Below are 23,611 nucleotides of genomic sequence, written 5' to 3'. Positions count from 1 at the left end.
AAAATAAAAAAAAGTAGGTTTTTAATGTAAAGATAAATGTGTAAAATGAATGAATTGATGTGGATGCTCTTAGGGTGGTAAAATGTAATTTTCCTTATAATTTAGGACATGGGATTTGGGAACCGGTTCGTTTTGATAGCATCCGTGCGATCGACTTTGGAGGGCTCTTGATGCCGCAAAACAAAAGAATTACGCTAGTGTGCGTAACACTCTAGAGAGTCTAGTCAGCTAACAAACTAGATAGAATTATCAGAGAGAAATCTGTGTGTTCTTCAGTGGATAAAAGTAAAACACAAACACACTCACTCACACACACACACACGAAGACGGTGGAGGAAGCTCGAAATCCACACCCTGGCGATGGAAGCAGTACAGTTCTCGACGGTTGCTTCTTCTCGCCAGTTCTCCGCAGCTTCTCATTCTCACTCATTCTCCTCGCTGACCCGCGGCCAGAACCAAGCCAGAAAACCACCGAGCAGTAAACTTTGGACCGGTTCTACTACCAGTTCCACCACCTCGCTCTCTTCCAGGAACTTGTTTTCCGTAAGTCAAAAACAAACAAAGCACAATTCCATTCTCATTATGTCAGTTTCAGGAACTTGTTTTCCCAGAAAAATGGCTTCATATCTTTGGTATTTTTTTTTTTTGGACAGAGAGAGGTATGGGGTTGGGTGAACTCCAAGAGTGTAACTAGTGTGAGAAGAGGAGATAGGCGTGGTCTGGTTGTAAGAGCTGAAATGTTTGGCCAACTCACAAGCGGTCTTGAGGCAGCCTGGAATAAGCTCAAAGGAGAAGGTTCTCTACCTTTCACTGTTCTTTTTTTGTTCACATTGTTATCAGGGAAATTGCTTAAACTACTAATATTTTACATTAAAAAGCCTTGAATTACTTTTTTTTTGGGTCTCTTGGCTGTTTGTATATTGGCTTTTGCAAAAAAGCTACAAGGAGTTGCTGTTGCAAAACAGAGTTTTGGGTTTAAAAAACACGCTTTCAAGCTCCCAAAATGTCTAACTAAACGGAACCAAATGAGAGCAATTTTTGTTTTTGCGTTTAAATGTTGACACATCAATTTATATGCATCATGTACTAAAATTTGTAGTATTCACAGCATAGCTCTTCAATTTTTTATTTATTAAAAAGATAGCAATTTTATGATATAAAAGAGGTTTATTGGACGTCAATAAGTCTAGTGACACATAAAATTTCACAACTTCTGATATGGGTTGTTGTTATTTGCGCATATGAAAGTGGTGTTAGTGGTGGGTTTGTTTGAAAATGATGTTATTCTAATTACACAATTTGCCATCTTAATGGGTTGTGAATAAGGTTGTGTCCTTAGCATTACTGATTATACATGCCTTTAACTTTTTACAATTCAATTACAATTTAGCTGTTTTAGTTGTGATGATTAGTTTGTTGTCGTAATGGGTGAATTCCCTTTGCTTCAGAGGTTTTGACCAAGGAAAATATAGTGGAGCCAATGCGAGATATTAGGAGAGCTCTTTTGGAAGCAGATGTGAGTGTCTGAGTGAGTTTGTGTATGTGTTGTGTTTGAGTTTTGATGTATACATAATAAATAGGGTAGTTAATTAGCTGTTCTGTTGACAGGTAAGCCTTCCTGTTGTTCGACGGTTTGTGCAAGCCGTCAGTGAGCAGGCTGTTGGCGTTGGGCTGATTCGAGGAGTGAAACCGGATCAGCAACTGGTTAAGGTATGGATATCTATAATCTATTAGCTAAATGGTCTAAGAATGTACTATATTGATTGAGTTTATATAAGTCTTTGAGTTCAGTTAATCTGAAAACGTTACATAAATAGCATAATAATGTTCAATGTGCTTTACATAGTTCAGTTTACCAGCACAAGCATTACTGTTCATCTGATACTCAAATGGATATGTTTGCTTGTATAAGATTGATGAAGAAAGTGATAGATTTATATGCACTTTTGGTTCTTACATATGTGGTATGTTTTAGGGGCTATTATCACTGGTTGACATAGTAATTTGTTATTCAATTTCATATTTTCTCTTTTTAGTTGTTATTCGATTTTATTTCTTCCTGTTTTGCCATGGGTGCAATCCTATCTAGTGCTAAAAGCTTCTTTTGGAGCACTATATAAATTAACTAGAGCAATTTTTGCATGTATTTTCTCAATAGACGTAAATTTAATCAATCTATTATGGATTTTGAATAATGAAGAAATATGTTTGAAATGAACGCAAGAAAAAGCTAAGTATCTCTATTGAATATTTAAGGGCGACTTGATTATGAACATTCCTTTCGTGTTTCTTGCAGGTTGTATGTGATGAGCTTGTGAAATTGATGGGTGGGGAAGTATCTGAACTAGTTTTTGCAAAATCTGGTCCCACTGTAATATTATTGGCTGGTTTACAAGGAGTTGGGAAAACAACTGTTTGTGCAAAATTGGCTTATTATCTTAAGAAACAGGTTTACTTTCGAAAGTTCCCCTTTTCTGTGTAGAGTTGTTGCATATGTAATGGTTATGAGTAGATTAATCTAGTTTGTTACTGAACCTTGCTGACACATGTGACATAACATTGACCACAGGGGAAGAGTTGCATGCTGGTTGCTGGAGATGTGTACAGACCGGCTGCTATTGACCAACTTGTTATTTTGGGTGAACAGGTATAGGTACTCTTTTTTGTTTCTTGTTTGTCAATGAAGTTTTGGAGTGGGGTTATATAGTTTATTCTTCTTATTTTTATTTTATTTTTTAAAACTTGTGATTAGATAGATAATTTTATTCATTCTTACATAATGTTATAGCTTGTGACAGGTGAATGTGCCTGTTTATGCAGCAGGGACTGAGGTTAAACCTTCGGAAATAGCCAAGCAAGGTTTAGAAGAGGCAAAAAAGAAAAACATAGATGTAGTAATAATGGATACTGCTGGAAGGCTTCAGGTAGTACTTCTTCTATGTCATTTGTAATGATTTTGGAGATAATTCCAAGATAAAGTTCATGATGTCAGCTGGTTTACTCATTTATGATCTTTGCTGGCATCTGTTCCATTTATAAAAGAACAGATAGACAAAGGAATGATGGATGAGCTGAAAGAAGTGAAGCGGGCATTGAATCCCACAGAAGTTTTGTTTGTTGTTGATGCAATGACTGGACAAGAAGCTGCAGGTACTTATACTTTCTTTTTACCCATTGGGGAATGAAATTATTTCAGGTTCTATATGGGAGGTATGTATGAATTTAGGTAATTATTTTTGTGTGTAACTTGGCTTCTGATGTAATGAGTTAATTACTTCCAAAGTTTAATCTCACTCTCACCCTCTTCTTTGGGAATTTACAGCCTTAGTGACAACATTCAATCTAGAGATCGGAATTACAGGAGCCATTTTGACAAAGCTGGATGGGGATTCTAGAGGTGGAGCAGCTTTGAGTGTTAAAGAGGTTTGCTTTATCATCCTTATGTTTTCCATCCTTGATGTTATCCAAATGAGTTGCTTGTTCAATATAGAATTTGCCATCCCTCTTTCCCTTGATCTTTGTAATCTATCGGTCATGTTTGCAATATCATAAATCTGTTAATTTTAGGGTGCCTTTAAATCTAGTTCTATAATTTGAAATTCTCAAATGTAATATTTATTTTTAAAAATGTGTGATAATTTACCATGCAAATTGTTCTGTTTATAGATTATATAATTTTTTTTAATGAGACTATAGTCTTTAGGCATGACCATAGGGCACTTAGCCAGCTATTATGAAACAATTTGAATTAGAAAATTTTTGTTTGGCGAACCAAGAATGGAATAAGACCGTTCAATTTGTTTAAAGTTACAACTTAATGTATCAAATTTGAATCCAACTGGAAATTGGTTTTCTCTACATTATTGGACCTGTCCAACCCACTTCATGAAAATTCCTATAAGCACTCCAACAACCTCCCCACTCCCCCCCCCCCCCCCACACATGCTCTGACACATGCACTCATAATCAAGTGATGCTTGGAATGCACATGTGCATGCAAGCTTGCTTAACATAAGTTTTAGCTGTTATGTGGTAGGTTTCTGCGGCCCTTTTCCAACATGTAGCAAGATTTTTTTTCAATAAATTGTGTTTCACAACTTCACATTATCGACTGCTTCATTGAGAATGTATATACCATTTTGACGTGCCATTTGATAATATCTGTATATTATGTGTCTCATTTGTGCTTCTTTGAATATTTGAGTAGTTGAAGATTGTTGCAAAATTATTACCATTTCTTAAATGACTTTTTTTTTTTTTTTGCAAATCATTGTTGTAGTTTTTAAGTTATTTATCTAATAATAATAAAGTTCACTGCAGAGAATTTGTAGTTTATCTTTGTAACTACTGTAGTTGGGTGGTGGCAGGTATCAGGAAAGCCAATCAAGCTTGTAGGGCGGGGAGAACGTATGGAGGACCTTGAACCTTTCTACCCAGATCGCATGGCAGGACGTATCTTAGGAATGGGGGATGTCCTTTCCTTTGTGGAGAAGGCACAAGAAGTTGTAAGTTTTAGGAAATTCCATTTCTTAATTATATAAATGGAAAAATATTGCGATGGAGTTGTTGATTTGAATTGTCTATCTAGATGAAACAAGAAGATGCTGAAGAGCTGCAAAAGAAGATAATGAGTGCAAAGTTTGATTTCAATGATTTCCTAAAGCAAACTCGAGCTGTTGCACGTATGGGTTCCATGACTCGTGTTTTAGGAATGATCCCTGGTATGGGGAAGGTATGAAAGACTGGTTTCCAATTTTTTTTTTTTTTTTTTTCATTTTTGATGCTTCAAATTATGCGTTCTTCCACAATTAGCTTGAGAAAGCATTTTAAGGTAGTTCAGGTGGCCATTTCCAGTTTTATGATGAAGCAGAAGTGTGACACGATAATGGAAGGAATGATTGAGGCAGTTCAAGTCATTTTTTTAGTATTATTATTTGATTTTAACTGTGGAGTTTTCTTCCCTATATGTGTGCAATCAGGTTACTCCTGCACAAATTCGAGAAGCGGAGAAGAGTTTAAAGATAATGGAAGGAATGATTGAAGCAATGACCCCTGGTCTCTTCATCTCTCTGCTTTTTTGAAAGTATTTTTATAAATAATACTTGATCTAGCATCTCTTGTTAACCCCTGGTATCACTCCCCAGTGATTGTAGCAACATTCCTTCTTTTCTTCCTATATAAATTACTGAAGTTGGTTTAGTTTTTCTTTTCTGAGGTTATAATTGTCTATTTTAATTGCAGAGGAGAGAGAGAAGCCAGAATTGTTAGCAGAATCTCCTGTCAGGCGGAAAAGAGTTGCTCAAGAGTCTGGGAAAACAGAGCAGCAGGTATGTTCATTGCAATTGATGTAAGATTGCTAAAGTGATTTCGTTTTAATTGCCTCAAAAAGCAGGGTTTTCTATTGTTGTTTAATAAAATTTTGGCCGTATTAATTGTTAATACTAAGGCTCTATACTTAAGGGATGTTATTTATGACATGAATATTAGGTGAACCAACTTGTTGCACAACTCTTCCAAATGCGTGTTCGTATGAAGAATTTGATGGGTGTAATGGAAGGTGGATCCATTCCTGCACTGAGCAATCTTGAGGAGGCAATAAAAAGTGAACAGAAGGTGCCTTATTTGCTTGTGTTCTATGAGTGTATTCATATGACTTGACTTTACAATATGTGGTCAACTATTCGATTCCACATCCTTTATGCAATTGTTATGAAAATATTGAGGCACTGTGGTGTTACCAGATGTGCTGCTTATGCTAACTAGGACAGACTGACCTTGCTGCAGGTTATACCCTTGTTGGAAGTAACTACACAAAGTTTGAACATTTTAAAAATACTCTATATACAATGGGCTTGGGCATCATATAAAATGCTTGATCCTTTCCACCAGTTCTCTCTTTTCTCAAAGAAGTTTCAAGGAACATAACAAATTTGCTTGCCATTCTTTGGTGCTAACAGACCTTTTGCAGTTTTGGTACTGTTAGGGGTATCCTTTTAATTTCAAACTTAATGATTTGGGTTTTACATCTGTATTAGGCTCCTCCTGGTACTGCAAGGAGGAAGAGGAGATCGGACTCAAGGAAGAAGTTTGTAGATGCTGCCTCAACAAGGTCAAGTCCTCGTGGTTTTGGGGCAGGGAACTAATTACTAAGACAGCTGCGGTAGAGACTTCAGGTCAATTGATTGTAGGCTCTCAATTTGTTACTCTGGTGAGATGTCTCTACTAAACCTCTTTGAAGGTGAAGTATTCAAGGTTCTCTGAGATGGGCGGATTCATTGCTTTTCCATCACGAATGTGGCACTTGTGCAAATGTTCCTGCATCTTTATATGTAACCTAACACCATGTACATGTACATGTCTTGTTTACAAGTTGGATGTGTTATGTGTATTTGTAATGCATCATTGCTTGAGATAAAAAAAAATGTCAAAATATTAAAATTCTTTCTCAATCACTGTTGGAAAGTGTTATATGGGTCTGGCAACTTGAAAACCTGCAATAAAGTTTGTGACCGTATCTCTGGTTTTCTCCTATAGAGTTGTCTCTAAATAGTCATTAGGTTTAGAAAAAAATTTGCATTACCATTTAAATTTGGTGGTAAGCAAAAATTAATAATGATTTCAGTGGGAGGGCACTTTGCACCAACAGTAGTCCTCAATGGGATGAACAGCCAAAGAGTACTATAATACTACTTTAGTTTACAAATTTCACGGTAGTCAACCTATTCCATGCTCTTAAAATGTTTCGGTTAAGGGGAAAAAAATCTGTAATCAACCATTGCCAATTGGGATAATTTCATCTGTCAATTTCTGCACCTATTATGTGGCTTGCTGATTGGAGAAACAAGCGAGAAGATATCCGGTAAATCTGGTATATGCAGTATTTCTCTTACTATGTGCGAGTTTCATAAGACTGTGAGATCTAAATATTATGAGAGAAATGCTACATATATCAAGATGCTTGAAATAATTATTGAAAAAGATGATCTCAAAGGCTCAAACCTTAGCCTCTAGGCGATTCTTTTTTCTTTTTTAAATGGGTAAATTTCAGGGTAGGTTTGTGATAACACTACCCTAAAGCAACACGAAGAGGATTGTAACAGCACAGAGAGGCTTGTTTTGTAGCAGAGCAGAGAAATGAGAGGAATTTGGCGTGAAGTGAGCTCTAGAGAGGTGTTATCGTTTGATTTATCAAAGGGTAAAATTGGGTTTTCAATAAAATGTTTGGGCAATTTGGTAATTGAACATAGCCTCTAACGGTAATATTTATGATAACACGCATTGGTTTTTGCAAAAGGCTCTAAAGAGCTGTCTTGTGTTAAAGTACAACTTTAACACATTTCAAAATATAACTTCAAAAAAAAAGAGCTATCTTGTGTTAAAGTACAACTTTAACACATTTCAAAATATAACTTCAAAAAAAAAAACGCTTTTAAAGCTTACCAAATGCATATATATTTTTTTTTTTTTCAAAAAGCGTTTTTTACCAAAGAAAAGTGCAGACAAATGGGCACTAACTAGGCCCAAAATATTTTAAAATCTACCAATTTGATCCTCAAAAGATAACTTTGTCCCTAACATTTAGAGGGTGTTGGTAGAGTAATTTGAGATGAAATTTTTGTAATTTTTTGAAATACGTATAGGTGAAAATGTGTATAAAAATGTGTGTAATATTATTTAAAATGTAAAAATATGAGTTTAAGTTGGCCTACCATACAAGCCCTTATTCTCTCTTTCTTTTACTCTCTTCTTTCTTGTTCCACTCTTTAAACTCTCTTCTCTAAGTTCTCTCTAAGATTCTCTCTCTCTCTCTCTTCTCTGAGGCCTTCAATACTTTCTTCGTTATTCATTCTAAGCCACACTCCCATCTCTCTCGCCGTACCTGTCATCAATGCCACCACATTTTCTGCCACTGCTATGTTTGAAATGCTGTTAGGGGAAGAGACCCGCTTGGGCAACGCCTTGTTTTGTATGGCCCTCATTGTTCTTGGGGTTTGGCTTTGTATTACTACTCTGCAATGACTTTGTAACCTCCAAAAGGGGGATTTTTTATGATCCATGTTAATTGGAGTTTTCAAAATGTAAATTCGTGTTAGGTATTCTTGTTTCAGATTACAATTGGGATTCTTTTTCCTTGTCACGTTTTTGTGTCTGTAATATTAGTTTCTAGCTTATAATTTGAGGATAGGAAAATAAAAATCTGGATTTTATGGTTTTTGTTGAATTTGTTGTGATAATAATAAGGGCAGTATATGTTTCGTGGTGGGCCATGTGGTGTGGGTTTTGCTTTTATTGGTAGAGTTTGGTTTTTACTTTTCTTCCAGTTTTTGTTGATTTTTTTTTTGATTTGGTTGATGAAACAATATAATGGTTAAGTGAAGGGGGGAGGAACAAGACCATAGAGATGAGAGAGCAGACATAAGGGCAAAGTTGCCTTTTAAGGATCAAATTAGTAGGTTTTAAAATGTTATAGATCTAGTTGGTATTATCACACGCCTATCCTGAATCCTTGTGAAATTTACTCTTTAATAATTTATTTAATTAGGTTTCTCAAAAAAAAAAAAAAAAGTATGGAAATAGCTGAAAAGGGTAATTTCGTCAGTGTAAAATCCAGAATTAGTTAACTCCGACAGTTTTCCCGGGCAGTTTTTGACACATACACATATAGCCTATTTGAAGCATCTGGGCTCTTGACACGTGTCAGTACTATTGCTTTCTTCAGGTATGAAAAACCCAACCTCACAATCTAAATTCTCCTTTTTCCTCTCACTTCCTCTCCAATAGAAAAAAAAAAAGAAACAAAGAAATCCCAAACTGAATCGGAAAACTTTCATATCGAAGAAATGGCAAGCCAAGATCAAGCTACTGCAACCTCTGATTTGACATTTCCAGCAGCCGACGTTGACAAAGATTTGAGTGTTCAAAATAACAAGAGTCTTGAAGTTGATACCATATCGTCTAAAGTGGCTACCTCGTTGGAGATCGAGGTACATACATCTGGTTTTCTGCTTTGTTTTGATTTTGATGATTATGATTAATTACATACATATAGTCCTTAGTCTGCAAGCTTCATACTATTTAATTTAATTTAATTTTTTTGTGAGATCTTGTCACCCCTGATTTTGCACCTCCATTATTTCACATGGGATTTTCAATTGAAATTGAAGATAGGCTCGCCTTAATCCATTGGAAGCCAATACAAAAGTCAGAAGGCTTTTTTGTTTTTCTTCAATTTATTTATTTTTTAATTCAATACTTACCATGGGTGAAAGATTTGAATCATAGATATTTCTATTAGAAACGACACATGATAGAAACACATTATATCTGATATGTTTATTAGGAGCATTATAAATGAATAATTCGATACTTACAATCAAGTAGAAGATTTGGGGTTCCAGTTAGCTCAACTGGTAAAGTCTCTGATGGTTGTATAAGAGATCTGGAGTTCAATCCCCGCCTACACCAAAAACTGATTGGTGTCTTGGTCTGATTATAAAGAGCAATTATCAAGAGCGAACACCATAAGTTGAAACTCTTAAAAAAAAAAAAAAAGTAGAAAATTTGAATCCTAGATATATCACTATAAAAACACATAAGATATCTTTCGTTATCTTTATTACAAGTGCCTAGATATTTATGTTAGAAACATGCGATATTTTTATTGGGATTTAAGAGCATTATAAATGAATAATTAGATACTTACAATAAAGTGAAAGATTTGAATACTAGATACCTCTATTAAAAATATAAGATATCTTTCGTTATTTTTATTGAAATTGTTAAAAGGTGTCACTTAAGTGACAAAATTTCGTTCACTTTAAAGTGAATATTATCCTTGATCTCAAAACATTTAGTGGTAAATTATTTTCAAACCAGTTTGAATTTTGTAGACAAATGATAACATGTCGTGTATCCTTGTTTGTCATTCAGTGAGCCCCAAATGAGTCCAAACACCGCTAAATGAAGTCACCATCAGTATGTGATATTTGTACGAATATAGCATTAGCTGTTATGTATTCTAGATTTGGGTGCAAGAATGTCCTAGATTTCTTTGGCCTTTTGTGCATCAAGATATGGTTCGAAATGAATAAAATACTATTTTTCCAAAAAAAAAAAAATCAATATGGTATGGATAAGGGATATCATATATTTCAATTCCCATAGGAGTTCAAGAATATTTGTTGCATATCTTTCCTTATTATGTAGTATAAATTTTCAGCAAAAAATATAGTATAAATTTATAAAATCCCATTTTGGCATTTTGCCAATTTACATATGTTCTTTTAGTCATGGATGCGTGAATCTCTTCCTGGCATGAAGATTGAACACCATGATTAAAGAAAGTTAAACATATCTAACCAAAATATGTTGGTTATATTTTAGATTCCTTTTGATAATAGTATATTTGCCAATGAATTTTGGCACTCTTATCTTGCTAATAGTGGCATATTATTGTTCATGTTAAAGCAACAAGCTGAGGCTGAGCAAAAGGAGAAGGAAAAAAAGAAGAAAGATGCATTACAGACACTCAAAACAACCGTCCTAGTCTCGGCCGTTATCGTGGCTGTTGCAGGGGTGGTCTTTGCCGTGACAAAGAAGTTGAGAGAGAAATGAGCCTCTTAATCACAACAAAATTTAATCCCAAATTTTTTTAGGTTGGTTTTGGATAAAAATGACACTGTTTTTTTTTTTTTCACGTTTGTGCAGGCCATGAGGTCTTTTCTTCTTCCATTTTGATTTTTTTAATGGAAGTTGTAAAACATGGACAGTGTGCTACCTTCTTTTTGACCTACATTAAATAATAATGGAAGGAAACATTGTACTCAATACAAAAGAATTAGAGACTTGAAATCGAACCCCACCCATACAATAAAGAAACTCATTGATGTAAATTGTTTCGTCGATGAGTTTTAATGGAAAAAAACTCATAAGCCTTGCATAAATGATCCCAAAAAAAAGCCACACATTCGATTAGGTTAGTGCACAACGTACATATAATTCTTATTAATTTTTGTAAAATTTTTATTGCTATTCAAATTTATTAGGTTTGTCGTAGTATGATCATCTTTTTTTTTTTTTTTTTTGGTAAACATATGATCATCTCATCAATACATAAGATGTGTAGCTCCTAAACCAACAAAATATAATCATTTTTTTAAAAGAAAATCATTTTTAATTTGCCTAAATTTTATTGCTATAACATAATAAGTTCCATAATCAACTCCAATATTCTAATCTCTTATGGCCTGTTTGGGAGTTTAGAGAGGGAGGAGAGTAGAGGGGAGTAGAGTAGTGGGGAGGAGAGTAGAGGAGAATGATTACTCTCCACCTTGTTTGGATGTTTTTATAATTAGTAAGGGAGAAGGGAGTAATTAGCCATTCCCCTTGTTTTTAACATTGTAATTTTATAAATATAATAAGGGTAAATTAGGTAATTTATTTTATCAATAATTTTATGTGCTCTACTTTCCCTCCAAATCTCTCCAATTTGGGGGAATTAAAAATGAGGGAGTTGGAGGTAGTTGAAACCCCTTCAAACCCCTCCAAACCCCTCCCCCTCCTTTCTTAAAAAACTCCCAAACAAGGTAATTGAATTACTCCCCTTCCCTCTACTCTACTCCCCTCATTTTTTAAACATCCAAACAGGCCATTAGTGACAGAGATACATGGATAGATTAAGCAGAATCATATCCTATCCCATTTTTAGCAAAAGATACCAACTAGCCTCCATGTGGTTATATTTTTGATTGTATCCACCTTCATCAAGATTAAAATGGAGCATAAACAAGTTGAGCAGTAATAAGTTTATTGCCTAATGAAGATAGCCAAATTGAAACCTACTCTTACATTTTCTTTACCATTTCAAAACATTCTTACTAATGTGCTTAAAAATAAGCCCAGAGAATTCTAATTAAACGTTTTCTAACATTATGCATTTGCGCCATCAACTTATTTGTTGTCAAAGTCACAAATTAAAATAATTGGATATAAATTTATGTTGGATTCAAACAAATGAGTGAGCAAAGTGTACAACTTTAGAACTATTGTAAATCACCAACTTTTTATTAGTTTCCTCCAATATTTTAATAATTTTCTTGTAATAAATTGTAACATTTAGTGTTTTGTTTTATAGATAAAATAGAAAGACAATAAAAGTGGAATAATAATTTGATCATATCATATGTGTTTAAAATTTTGAAAATTGCATGATATAGATAGGATTTCATACCAACTCAATAATGCAAATATCGTTTCGATAAAATAAAAATGTAAATAGATTTTTTTTTTTTACATTTTTGATGCTATGTTACTAAAATTATTTTTTGATTTTTCAGGCTTTGTTATAATTTTTGTTTGAAATCAACTAGTTTTGAGAAAGAATACCGTATTTCAAATCTATGATTTCTCATATAAAATCTTAGAAAAATAACATAAAAAATTTTATTAATATTTTATTAAAATAATATAAGAAAACAAAAGTGTGTGTATATATATATATATATATATATATTACATGTCACAAAAAAGGAATTAGAAAATCTAAATAGTTAAGATTAATTTGGGTGAATTCACAAATGTTGTTGTTTAAACATCTAAGCAAGAGGAGGAATACCATATATTTTAAACCAATTATTATTATTATTTAAAATAAAAAATATTTTCTTATATAAAATTTATAAAATAATTATCTAAATTCATTTAATATAATTAATTAATGCACAACTAGATATAATTAATATATGCATTTATTTCATTGTTAAATCAATGAATTGATACTTTTGAGTAAAAGCCTAAATAAAGAAAATCTCAACATATTGATTGATATCCAGCTATCTACAATCTATTTATCTATATGGGTGTGTGTGTATATATTACTCCCTCCTCCCCATTTTGTTTGTCCTCTATTCCATTTTAGGATGTTTCAAAATATTGTCCTGTTTCTAAAAATAAAAGTTATTAGTTTACTAATATTCCTATTATACCCTTACTTTATTTTCAAAACTATTTGAAAAGAAAACTTACTAATATTTTTTTTTAAATCAATCTACTTGGGGCACCATTTTAGTTGTCTCATTAAGAATAACTCTTTTTTAAAAAAGTTGATAACTTTATTTAAGGGTAATTTGGTAAACTTATACATTTTTATAAGGCAGATAAAACAATAAATGATGTTCCTTTAGAAAGTTTGACTTTTGAAACAGGATAAATAAAGTGGGACGGAGGTAGTACCTGTTACAAAAAGGAGTTAGAAAATCTAAATAGTTGAAGATTAATTTGGGTGAATTCACAAATGTTGTTGTCAAAACATCTAAACATGAGGAGGAATACCATATATTTTAAATCAATTATTATTATTATTGCAAATAAAAAATACATAGTTTCTTATATAAAATTTATAAAATAACTATCTAAATTCATTTAATATAAATAATTAATGCACAACTAGATATAATTAATATATGCATTTATTTCATTTGTTGAGATTGTAGATAGCAAAATCTCAATCAATATGCATTTATTTCATTTAATGTAAATAATTAATGCATAACTAGATATAATTAATATATGCATTTATTTTGAGTAAAAGCCCAAATTCAATTAGATTTCAATTGGAGTCCAATTTTCTGCCATGTGTTCATCTAAAGTTTTTGATTTTTGTGGCAACTAAATTATTGGGTGCAAAAATCGAAAAGTCCAAAACCAATTAAATTTTAAATCATATATATACTGAGAAACCATTACATATTTTAAAAATGTATAGTTTAAAAAAAATATATATATATATGCAAATTTCATGTATGATTATTTGATCATCTCTTAAAGAAAATATAATTTAAACTATATAATCGTGATTATTGTTAATTGTATCCGTGACTCCGTGCATATTCACGGGTTACATACTAGATTAACATAATGAACAAATAAATTTCACAATAGACTATCTTAAAAGGCACTAGCCTTGTATTGTATTGTATTGTTCATTAAACATAATGAACAAACAAACAAAAGGAGCAAACTGCTTAATAATAATTTCCAAAAGAAGCAAACTGCTTAATTATTCAATTAAGAGAGCAAAAGAATAATGCTACTAACTAACCAATGTGAAACCCAGTTATTCAACAATTTCCAAAGCAAGCAAAAATTAAGAGAGTAAAAGAATAATACTATCAATTAGGAAGAGACTGATTCCAGCCTGACCTATTGTTTAGAGGAAGTGATGATCTGGACTGACAACAAGGCACACAAATCTTACACAAAGTTATAATTAAGTTAGGAAATTTCTAATATTGATTATTCTTGTTTTAGTTAACAAGAGTGTAATTTCAATAATAAAAAAAGTATAATTTCGATAATGAGATTTTGAAGAATCTAAATTTAAACTTCAAATTCTATGGAAATTTAAAAATTCTACTTACAACCATCTCATACAATCAACTATATATTACGTCTCATACATTACCACTACCACCATTGTTGCCAACGTGGTTGTTGCTATCATCATCTCTGTAAGGTTGAATTTATTTAACCATGTGTTAGTTTTATTTCGTGTCAAATTTGATTGTAATTCAGCATTTAGAAACCCTGTACTTAGGTGGGAATAATGTAAGGGTAGTGTGTGAGAGAGTATGTGAAAAATTGATTAAGTGTGTGCAACAATGAACAAACTAGCAACTGGAACTCACGACTGACTCGCGAGTGGCGACCCGCCAAAATGTGGCATACGTGTGAAGCATGCAGGATGTTGAAAAGTTACGATAGTTGGATCACTACAAGACAAAAAATACAGTTTGGCTTTTCTGTTACCTGGCGACTGGAACTTGCGACTTATCCCAATCGCGGATGACTCGCCAGTGCACCCTGTTTTGTTGAAAACTGACTTTTCACATTCCATCTCATACCCTACTATAAATACCCTTATACCCATGAAATGTAGAGAGTTTTTAGAGAGAATTTTGTGAGAGAAACCCTAGAGGCAAACAAGATTGAGTCATCCGTAATCTTACACATTTGATTCTCCAAATTCTTCTACTCTCACCCTTTCCATTGTCATACCATTAAGAGGATCATTAACCAAATCATTACCTCACCCAATTTAGAGCAATGAGAATGTTATTGGTGTTTGGGAAGCAATTCAAGAGAGAACCAATCCATATTGGTTGATGCAATGGGCTAATTGCAGGATCTGGTAAGTTAGAGAAGATAAGGTTCAACGTAACCCTGTTAGAGCAAAAAGCTTAGAGGGCTTAGGTACATCGGGTAGATTAGGCTTGGAGGGTCTATTGCTATTCATGTATCCAAATTGATTTTTTAGTAAATCATTTACTACTTGGAGGGCAGCAGAGAAGTTTTTCATCGAGTTCTTTGGTTTCATATTCGATAACACGTGTTGGTGTTATTCGTGTTTGCATCTCTCTTTCCCTCACTATTTGCTTTTAATTACTGTTGTGTTGTGATTAAAATTTGGCTTAGAGTAGTTTGATATTTTGGGTATTGCTTTTCACACATATATTGTTTGATTATAAGCTTACTTTGAAAATTTGTAATTAGGGTCTAAACATTCACAAGTGTTTTATACACTAAGTGAACTTTCAATCTCAACAATCAACACTTGCTATAAGGGGTGGTACAAGTGTAGACAACTTGAGAACCGCCCTCACTACCACTATTGGACCTGCATCATCACCACCGTCCTGGCCAAAATGAGGTTTTATCCATTTCTCACAAACTTTCCAGCAAAATGTCCTATGTTTGAAACTAGTTAGAGATATGCCCCTATTTTGAAACTCGATTTTATAAAAATCGAGTTTCAAATGTAAAACTCGATTTTTGGACAATCGAGTTATAGCGAAATTGAACTTAGAATTTATTTATTTATTATTATTTTTTTCTGGAACTCAAGTTCCATACAAAGAACTTGAGTTCATGGAATTCGAGTTCCATAAATTTTTTTTCAAAGAACATGAGTTCCACAAATTTTTTTTTTTTTTTAAGTTTTAGTTCCCTATAACTCGATTGTCCAAAAATCGAGCTTTAAATTGAAACTCGATTTTTAGAAAATTAAGTTTCAAAACAGGTGTATTTTCTTAAATAGTTTCACACATAGGACATTTTGCTAAAAAATTTTGACGAAAAGGACAAATGCCCATTTTAGCCCGACCGTCATTACATATTGTTGTCTCTAGTCCACTGCCATTGCCACCACTTATTATTACTACTGCCCTGATCGTCACCATTATTATATTACTAGCATGACACCAAATTTCTCCTCCTCCAACTATTAATTATTTTAAAAAAATCATTGCCACTATCATTATTATTATTATTATGGTGGTAAATTTTGTAATATGTCAAGTTTCTTAGATATTATTGAATACTCATCTAAATAATACAAATTTAAACTAATGGAATGAATTAAAAAACTATTCACTTAAAATTCGAGTTTAAAAAACTTTGTCTCCAGTAAATTTGTCTCCACTTAAAATTTGTCTCCAGCAAATTTTGGCTTCGTCTTCTCCATCTCCCTCTAAAAATAACAGAATGCCTCTCTTTTTTCTGAACTCTCCATCTCCACCACCCTCTAAACTCCTCAAACTCAAACACAGACACAAACACAAACACTCTCTCTTCTCCACTCTCCCAATTCCACCACCACACCTCCCTCCCAAAAACTCCTCCACCTTCAAACCCCTGAACTCCACACAACAACAACAACTCCCTTTAAACCCCACTCCTTCTCTCTCCAAAACCCTCAGAACCCTCAAACCTTTCCTCCTCACCCAACGCAGACCCATCTTCTTCGGCTGGCTCTGCAGCCTCGTCTCCGTCTTCTTGCTCTCCAAGCTCGTCCCCAAGCTCTCCCAATTCTCCACCACCGTCACCGCCACCACCGCCCTCAAGTTGAGAGACCAGGGCTTGGTCTTGGGGGCTTTGCTTTTGGCCAGGTTCGTCGCCAATTACTGGCAGCAAGCGTTCCTGTGGGACGCTGCTTTGAACGCCGGGTTTCGAATTAGGCTCCATGTTTTCGACCGGGTCCTGCAGAGGGACCTTGCGTTTTTTGAATCTTCAGGTGCTGTTTCGTCTGGAGATATCGCGTATCGGGTCACTGCTGAGGCCGCCGATGTGGCCGATACAATCTATGCTATTCTCAATGTGAGTTTGTTGTATTAATTTATTGGGAAATCAATATGATCACTCAGTGTTTGCATAAGCTGTTTGGAAAACTGTGTTTTGAGAGCTACTATGAGTTGTGGTTGCAAAACTGAGTTTTGGGTTTTAAAAACGCTCTTTTAAACTCCTAAAAAACGAACCCAGTTCTTAGAATCTTATCCATTTATTGTGAAATGAGAGAATTGGAATTTGTCGGATCATCAATAATTTAAATAGCTAATTTGTGTAGTTAATGACTTAATGATGTTTTATTATGATTTAAAAGACAGTATGTATCGCTATTATTAAAATGTTGTCGACATAGTTATTGAATTTTCAAGGTCTTAGGTGGTAGTCACATGTATGGAGTTAGTAACCATTATGTGTGTGCTTGCTTTTGTATCGCAGACCATTGTACCCAGTACTTTGCAATTGTCCGCAATGGCAGCGCAGATGGTAATGATCAGCCCTGCGCTTTCTTTGATTTCAGCTATGGTGAGGAACAAAATTAGGAGTATTTCGTTGAAAATATTTTGGTGGTTGCTGGTTGTGTACTTTGATTAAGGGTTTGTGTGGTGCAATTATAGGTAATTCCATGTATGGCTCTTACCATTGCCTATCTTGGTGAGAAACTTAGAAAGATATCCAAGAGGGCAAGTATGAGCATTGCTTCCCTCTCAGCCTATCTAAATGAGGTACCTTCTGTTCCTTTTACTTAAAATCTCCTCTGCTTAAACTTGTGTTTTGGATGTCACTTTGGTTACCTGTCAAAATTCTTGAAAAGGCATTTCTCTCTCTTTTGTGTGTATCTACTGTTAAGCTTTCTTCATGCCTGAATGCGTGGATTTAATTATATCGTATAACTTATACATGTTATAGGTCCTTCCAGCAATTCTATTTGTGAAAGCAAGCAACTCAGAGCCCTGTGAGAGTGCTCGATTTCAAAGGCTTGCTCACACTGATTTATGTGAACATTTGAAGAAGAAGAAAATGAAAGCATTCATACCTCAGATGACACAGATTATATATTTTGGAGCATTATTTATATTTTGTGTTGGCTCACTGGTGGTTTCAAGTGGCTCTTTTGATGGCTGTAGCATGGTTTCATTCGTGACATCATTGGTTTTTTTAGTTGAGCCAATTCAGGTAGCACTATGTGCCGATAATATATTTTTTCCCTCTCCTTTTTTTGCTTGTTTGTTTCATGGGTCAGTCCTTTTTATGGTTTTTAAAACTGTCATGAACTTTCATGAATTTCATTACATTCTACTGGTAACTTTAGCTTGTTCCGTATACCAAAAAAAAGGTAGTTCAAAGGTCTCTTGCTAGCTTTTTCTCTGTTTCCTCTCTCTCTCTCTCTCTCTCTCTCAGGAGAAAAAATAGTACAGGGCCATTTTGCTATTTATTCTTTTATTATTATGCTTCAGCCGTTGAGGAGCTGACATAAGTTATCACTCTGAATATAAAGCATCACGCAGGGTGTTGGAAAGGCATACAATGAGTTGAAGCAAGGAGAACCAGCTATTGAACGCCTGTTTGAGTTGACAAGGTTCAAGTCTAAGGTACATCTATCTGTAATTTTAGCCCTTTTTTTCTTGTTAATTTTTATTTTAATATTGAGGATCGTACTTTATGAATTATTAAGAAAAAATTTTCCAAAAAGGAGAGAATAAGATCATTGTTAAATAATAATTCTTAGAAGTTTGTTAGGAAACACCAACCTTCTTGTTTACCTGTGATTGATATCAGCTTACTGTTTGTGTTCATTACTTTATCTGTTAAACCTTGATTAGATGCCTTATTTGTGCAGTCTGCATTTACATGTCATGTCTAGCCGACCCCTTATTTGCTTTTGGCACTAATTTAGGCAAAGCTGCCTTGGAGAATTATTGTCATTGACAATCTGTGGTTGAGACTCTCTCTCTCTCTCTCTCTCTCAAACACACACACACACGCACACAAAGTTAGAAAAGTTTAAGAAAAGGAGAATACATCTTCATGCTTTGGAATTGAAAAAATTTAGAGGTTGAGCATTCAGAATAAAAACGATAGCCTTTTCCTCAGAATAGTAAGTTTTGGTAGTGATCTCTTTTGTGCCAATAATCACCATTTCTTTTGGTGCATCTGCTGGAATTTTTTGGGACATGTTACTCTGTCATTTATGCATCTTTGCATGTGATAGCTTCCTAGTGCAATGTTTTAAGTGACAATTAATATGGGGTTGTAATGCCTTTTGGTGCTATATAATTTGTTATCTTTGAAAACTAATATAGCATGCTATCCATTTTAGTGTGCCTAAGAACTATGGAGTTATATGTCAATTAATGAATAATGTTATCGAATATTTGTAATGAATGACAACAACATATTCTTTTGTTCATATTATAATATTTGGACCAATATCTCTGTGCTCTTATTTAGATAATATTGTGATTTTTGTTATGTTGATAAATAAATTTTAAAAAAAATTTGGAGAGTTCATAATTTAATATATTCTTGAATACAGGTCATTGAGAAATCAGATGCCATTGACTTGTACAATATCGTAGGAGAGGTGAAATTTTGCAATACCTCATTTAGATATGGGGACAATATGCCCTTTGTTTTAAATGGATTGAATCTCCATGTCCAAGCTGGCGAGACCATAGCTCTTGTTGGGCCCTCTGGTGGAGGAAAGACGACCCTTGTAAAATTGCTTCTCCGGCTTTATGATCCTTTGTCTGGTTAGTCTTTCTTTTGAACTACAGCAAATTACTCAACTTATACCATTCATTTTTGCACTTAGAGATGTTAATTTTTCTTTCTAATTGAGAATTCGTATCTGTTCTTTGCACACAGGTTGTATACTTATTGATAACCATAACATACAAGACATCCGGTTGGATAGTTTGAGGAGACATGTCAGCCTGGTTTCTCAGGATATAGTAAGTTACTAAAGATCACCCTCTTTTTTTGGATGGAAAAGGTAGAAGACCTATAGGAGCTTCACTGAATGTCCTCAAAAGTATGACACTATGACGTCTTACTCAACCTCATGATGCCCATAAGTTGACCTAATTGTCTGTTTAGATTGAGGGGAAGAAAAGGGGAGTAGAATAGAGTAGAGTAAAATTGGCCCAAAATTAGCCTTATTTTCAGCTAATTCTACTCTACTTTCCTCCACTCCCCCCTCAATCCAAACAGACACTAAAGCTTGTACCTGAAAATATTTTATTATTATTTTATTTTTGTAAGTTCTGGAAGTTGTTTGATTTGCTATTTTTTTATGTATCCATATAACCTTGATGTGCCGATTGCTGTGGACTAAGGTACACCTGGCATACACCTGGCCAGATCCTTAGTTGAAAAATAGTTTGTTTTGTAGTGAATTAGTATGTTATGTTTTACCTAAAAGGCATGGTCCAAAGCTCCATTTTAATGGTTGGTTCTGGCTGGGTTTTATCAATATGTTATAGAAATGCATCAGGGACTTGTAATTGTAAATATGGAATCATGGTGATTTTGGGAATTGTGTTCAAATGGTTTATCATGATAATATTTGTTTTGTGTTAGACACTTTTTTCAGGAACGGTTGCTGAAAACATTGGCTATAGGGATCTGATGTCAAAAATTGACATGGATAGCGTTGAGCATGCAGCACAAACGGCAAATGCTGATGAATTTATCACAAAACTTCCAGAAGGGTACAAAACTAATATTGGACCAAGGGGCTCGATTTTGAGTGGAGGCCAAAAGCAGAGGTGAGGCTTTAAATCTGAACTCTGATTCCGATATAACATCAAATATAATTGTTGTTGGATAATGTTAATATGATTACTAGGCACAGCCTTGAAATGAAAATCCAATTTTACCGTTTCTGTCCAATGGAATCAATTGTTGATTTGATTAATGTAACTATTAATTTCCTGTGTCTAGCTAATGTTCTTCGCAAAAACTATGTGGATTATAAACTATAGGCTTCCTCCTTAATGCAGACTAGCACTTGCAAGGGCACTCTATCAGAATTCCTCTATATTGATACTGGATGAAGCAACTTCTGCTTTGGATAGTAGGTCTGAGTTATTGGTGAGACAAGCTATGGAGCGCATAATGGAAAATCATACTGTAAGGACAATGACTCATTCTATTAGCTCTAAACTGTATGGATGCATTTTAGTTAGGGTTAGGTAAAGAGTCGAGTGTTTTTATATTGTAATGAAGTATTATTATGGCTTGGAATTTGTTTGCTTGAGCATTGGTAAAGAATATTCCATAATGTAATGAAGTATTGTTATCTGCTTATCCACAAATGTGGACTAGCTCCTGCCTATCAGAATTTCCTGTACTGATTTTTTTTTTCAACATGCACGTCCATCTTGTGTGATGATCTATGCAATTTTTTCCCCTTCTTATAATGCAGAGACACAAAAAAACACACCTTTTTATTTTTTATGATGGATTGAATACTGTGCTTGTATGTTTATAGGTACTGGTCATTGCACACCGCTTGGAAACAGTTTTGATGGCTAAGCGAGTATTCCTTTTGGATGATGGGAAGCTAGAGGAGCTAAATCGCTCAACGCTTTTGGGTGGTAGTCACCATGACAAGGTGTTATCGACTGGGCTTGTGATCTGAGAACAGTGCAAAAGGTTATGAACAGTGTGACACTTAATAAATGGGTCATAGAAAGCAGAGTGAGAGTAACAACCCTGATGAACTCCATGGTGGCTGTGACGCTATATGTATATTTCATCCTGAGAAAGAAGCATGTCCACTGATGGTTGCAGAATAGAGCAAGTGCCTGTTTGAGATGAACAAATCCAATCCTTTTAAGTTTTAACATCGGCAATCTTCGGTTCACTTGTATATTTTTCTTGTAGTTATGTGTTATGTTCCCTTGTATTATGATTATACATGTTTTATAGAAAAGAGTTTATGGTTACAACAACCATGAGGGGGATTCGAGTCTGGTTATCCTTTTAAAAGAGAGCAAACAATGTTATTAAGTCATACAGTACTGAGTGAAAAAAAAGAAGAAAAAGAACATTAAATGACTTCACTATTATAATTCCGATGTCTAATGTCATTTGAATTGTTTGATAAAATGAATTCCGGCAACAAATTTTAATAAGAATTTGTGAAACTTGTAATTTAGCCAAAACAAAACTTTGCAAAACCCATAACATAAACTGGTTTTGAAATCCCAATTTTAACATGAACTTAAAAAAAAAAAAAAATCCAAGTAATAAAATCTAAAAAGCTTATGGTACACTAAGTGTAGGGTCAATCGGCCTACGAGTATCTATTAAGCCAAAGGCCCAATCGGAGGACACTAAATGGTTCGAAGATGTGTGAATATTAACTCAAAATAAGCAGTATTGATGGGTAGAGAAGCGAAGACTGATCATAGTCATCCTGGAAGTTGGTCCAAGGAGGATTCTCTCTTCGGCTAGATAGAGCTGAGGTAGGAAAGGGTTGCTTGACGTCCAAAAGCGATATTCTAGGAGATCTTGCATGTAAAGACATGCATGGTGGGTGTATAAGATAAGAAGAAGGATTATGAAATATCTAAGATAAAGATGTTACCACCGCATTAAATGCTCTGCAGCTAAACACTTGGCCGTATTAATGGGGAAATGATGCTTGAGCATCAGGCTTTAGCCTTACAGCTACCTCCAAAGATTTCAGGGATGGGTTGATGGGACAAGTATCCAAACTAGTAATCTAATCCATACGTGGAAGATGGAGGAAGGAAGGAAGATGATATAAAAGGAAAAGAAAACTTTCAGGAAAAGTGATAAAAAAGAGAAGAATGAGAACAAATACTATAAACATTAAGATTAATATTTGTAACTTGTCTTTAGGAAGGAGAAATACAAGATTCAACCTCCTTGGCCTAAGTTCGAGGAAATTTTTTGTTATAAATACTATCCCATCTATATGATGTTGCGATCTAACCTATCATATTTGTTATTTAACATCACTAGAACCTAAGTTTCGAGCTCACTCCCTACAAATTTATTGTATTAGGCTTTTTAGGCCTATCTCACTCTTATTTTTGTGGTTTGGGTGCAAATTGTGCCCTTACACTAAGCTTAAAGATTAAGGATACCATTATCACTGTCCACTCTACAAGTTCTTGTGGGGTGAGGTTCAACAACAGTTCAAGTTTTTAAAAGTGAGTTTTACACTTATGTACATTTAAGGTAGGTTGAATAGAAATTCTATCGTGTGTGTGTATATATAAAAAAAAATTAAGATCAAGTAGATATTTAATCTATCTCAAATTATTATAAAAAAAAAAAGTCAAGTTCCATTTAATTTTAAATCGAAAAGTGCTATGTTCACAACATTTTTATAACAAATCATGAGTGATTAATTGTTATTAGTTCAAATTTAAACTTAACACTAAATTACCTTTTTGCCTTAACAACAACAACAAATAATAATCTATTACTTAAAATTTATTAAAAAAATATTGTG

General features: G+C 34.0%; 2 protein-coding genes and 1 long non-coding RNA gene across 3 annotated transcripts; all 3 read left to right on the top strand.

The window, feature by feature from the left end:
- The first annotated feature begins 268 nt into the window (after positions 1–268).
- LOC142610641 (signal recognition particle subunit SRP54, chloroplastic) lies at positions 269–6,449 on the top strand. Its single transcript, XM_075782510.1, has 15 exons — positions 269–543; positions 654–795; positions 1,449–1,516; positions 1,609–1,710; positions 2,297–2,449; positions 2,570–2,647; positions 2,799–2,924; positions 3,048–3,150; positions 3,323–3,423; positions 4,368–4,505; positions 4,589–4,732; positions 4,980–5,055; positions 5,242–5,327; positions 5,488–5,613; positions 6,036–6,449. Exons 1-15 carry the CDS (start codon positions 361–363, stop codon positions 6,141–6,143), a joined length of 1,734 nt encoding a protein of 577 aa, XP_075638625.1. The 5' UTR covers positions 269–360; the 3' UTR covers positions 6,144–6,449.
- A 2,301-nt stretch (positions 6,450–8,750) lies between these two features.
- On the top strand, positions 8,751–10,834 carry LOC142608606 (uncharacterized). The gene is made up of 2 exons (XR_012839550.1): positions 8,751–8,984; positions 10,468–10,834. It is a non-coding gene; the product is annotated as an uncharacterized LOC142608606 (long non-coding RNA).
- A 5,667-nt stretch (positions 10,835–16,501) lies between these two features.
- LOC142609692 (ABC transporter B family member 29, chloroplastic) lies at positions 16,502–22,076 on the top strand. The gene is made up of 10 exons (XM_075781351.1): positions 16,502–17,151; positions 17,557–17,643; positions 17,736–17,843; positions 18,028–18,294; positions 18,627–18,710; positions 19,655–19,871; positions 19,987–20,072; positions 20,701–20,888; positions 21,123–21,252; positions 21,614–22,076. Exons 1-10 carry the CDS (start codon positions 16,540–16,542, stop codon positions 21,761–21,763), a joined length of 1,929 nt encoding a protein of 642 aa, XP_075637466.1. The 5' UTR covers positions 16,502–16,539; the 3' UTR covers positions 21,764–22,076.
- The last annotated feature ends 1,535 nt before the right edge of the window (positions 22,077–23,611 follow it).

The sequence above is a fragment of the Castanea sativa genome, chromosome 9 (genome assembly GCF_040712315.1).
Source record: "Castanea sativa cultivar Marrone di Chiusa Pesio chromosome 9, ASM4071231v1".
In the NCBI taxonomy this organism is placed as follows: Eukaryota; Viridiplantae; Streptophyta; class Magnoliopsida; order Fagales; family Fagaceae; genus Castanea; species Castanea sativa.
The sequence above is the reverse complement of the archived record's forward strand: the minus strand, read 5'-3'. Positions and strand labels throughout refer to the sequence as shown.

What these genes read in the sequence shown, in the direction of transcription:
- LOC142610641 (XM_075782510.1), top strand. Translation starts at nt 361, where the DNA reads ATGGAAGCAGTACAGTTCTCGACGGTTGCTTCTTCTCGCCAGTTCTCC. An exon ending in CTTCCAGGAACTTGTTTTCC is followed by an intron (nt 544 to 653) that starts GTAAGTCAAAAA and finishes TTTTTTGGACAG; the next exon opens with AGAGAGGTATGGGGTTGGGT. An exon ending in GAATAAGCTCAAAGGAGAAG is followed by an intron (nt 796 to 1,448) that starts GTTCTCTACCTT and finishes CCTTTGCTTCAG; the next exon opens with AGGTTTTGACCAAGGAAAAT.
- LOC142609692 (XM_075781351.1), top strand. Translation starts at nt 16,540, where the DNA reads ATGCCTCTCTTTTTTCTGAACTCTCCATCTCCACCACCCTCTAAACTC. An exon ending in TCTCAGCCTATCTAAATGAG is followed by an intron (nt 17,844 to 18,027) that starts GTACCTTCTGTT and finishes TACATGTTATAG; the next exon opens with GTCCTTCCAGCAATTCTATT. An exon ending in GCCTGGTTTCTCAGGATATA is followed by an intron (nt 20,073 to 20,700) that starts GTAAGTTACTAA and finishes GTTTTGTGTTAG; the next exon opens with ACACTTTTTTCAGGAACGGT.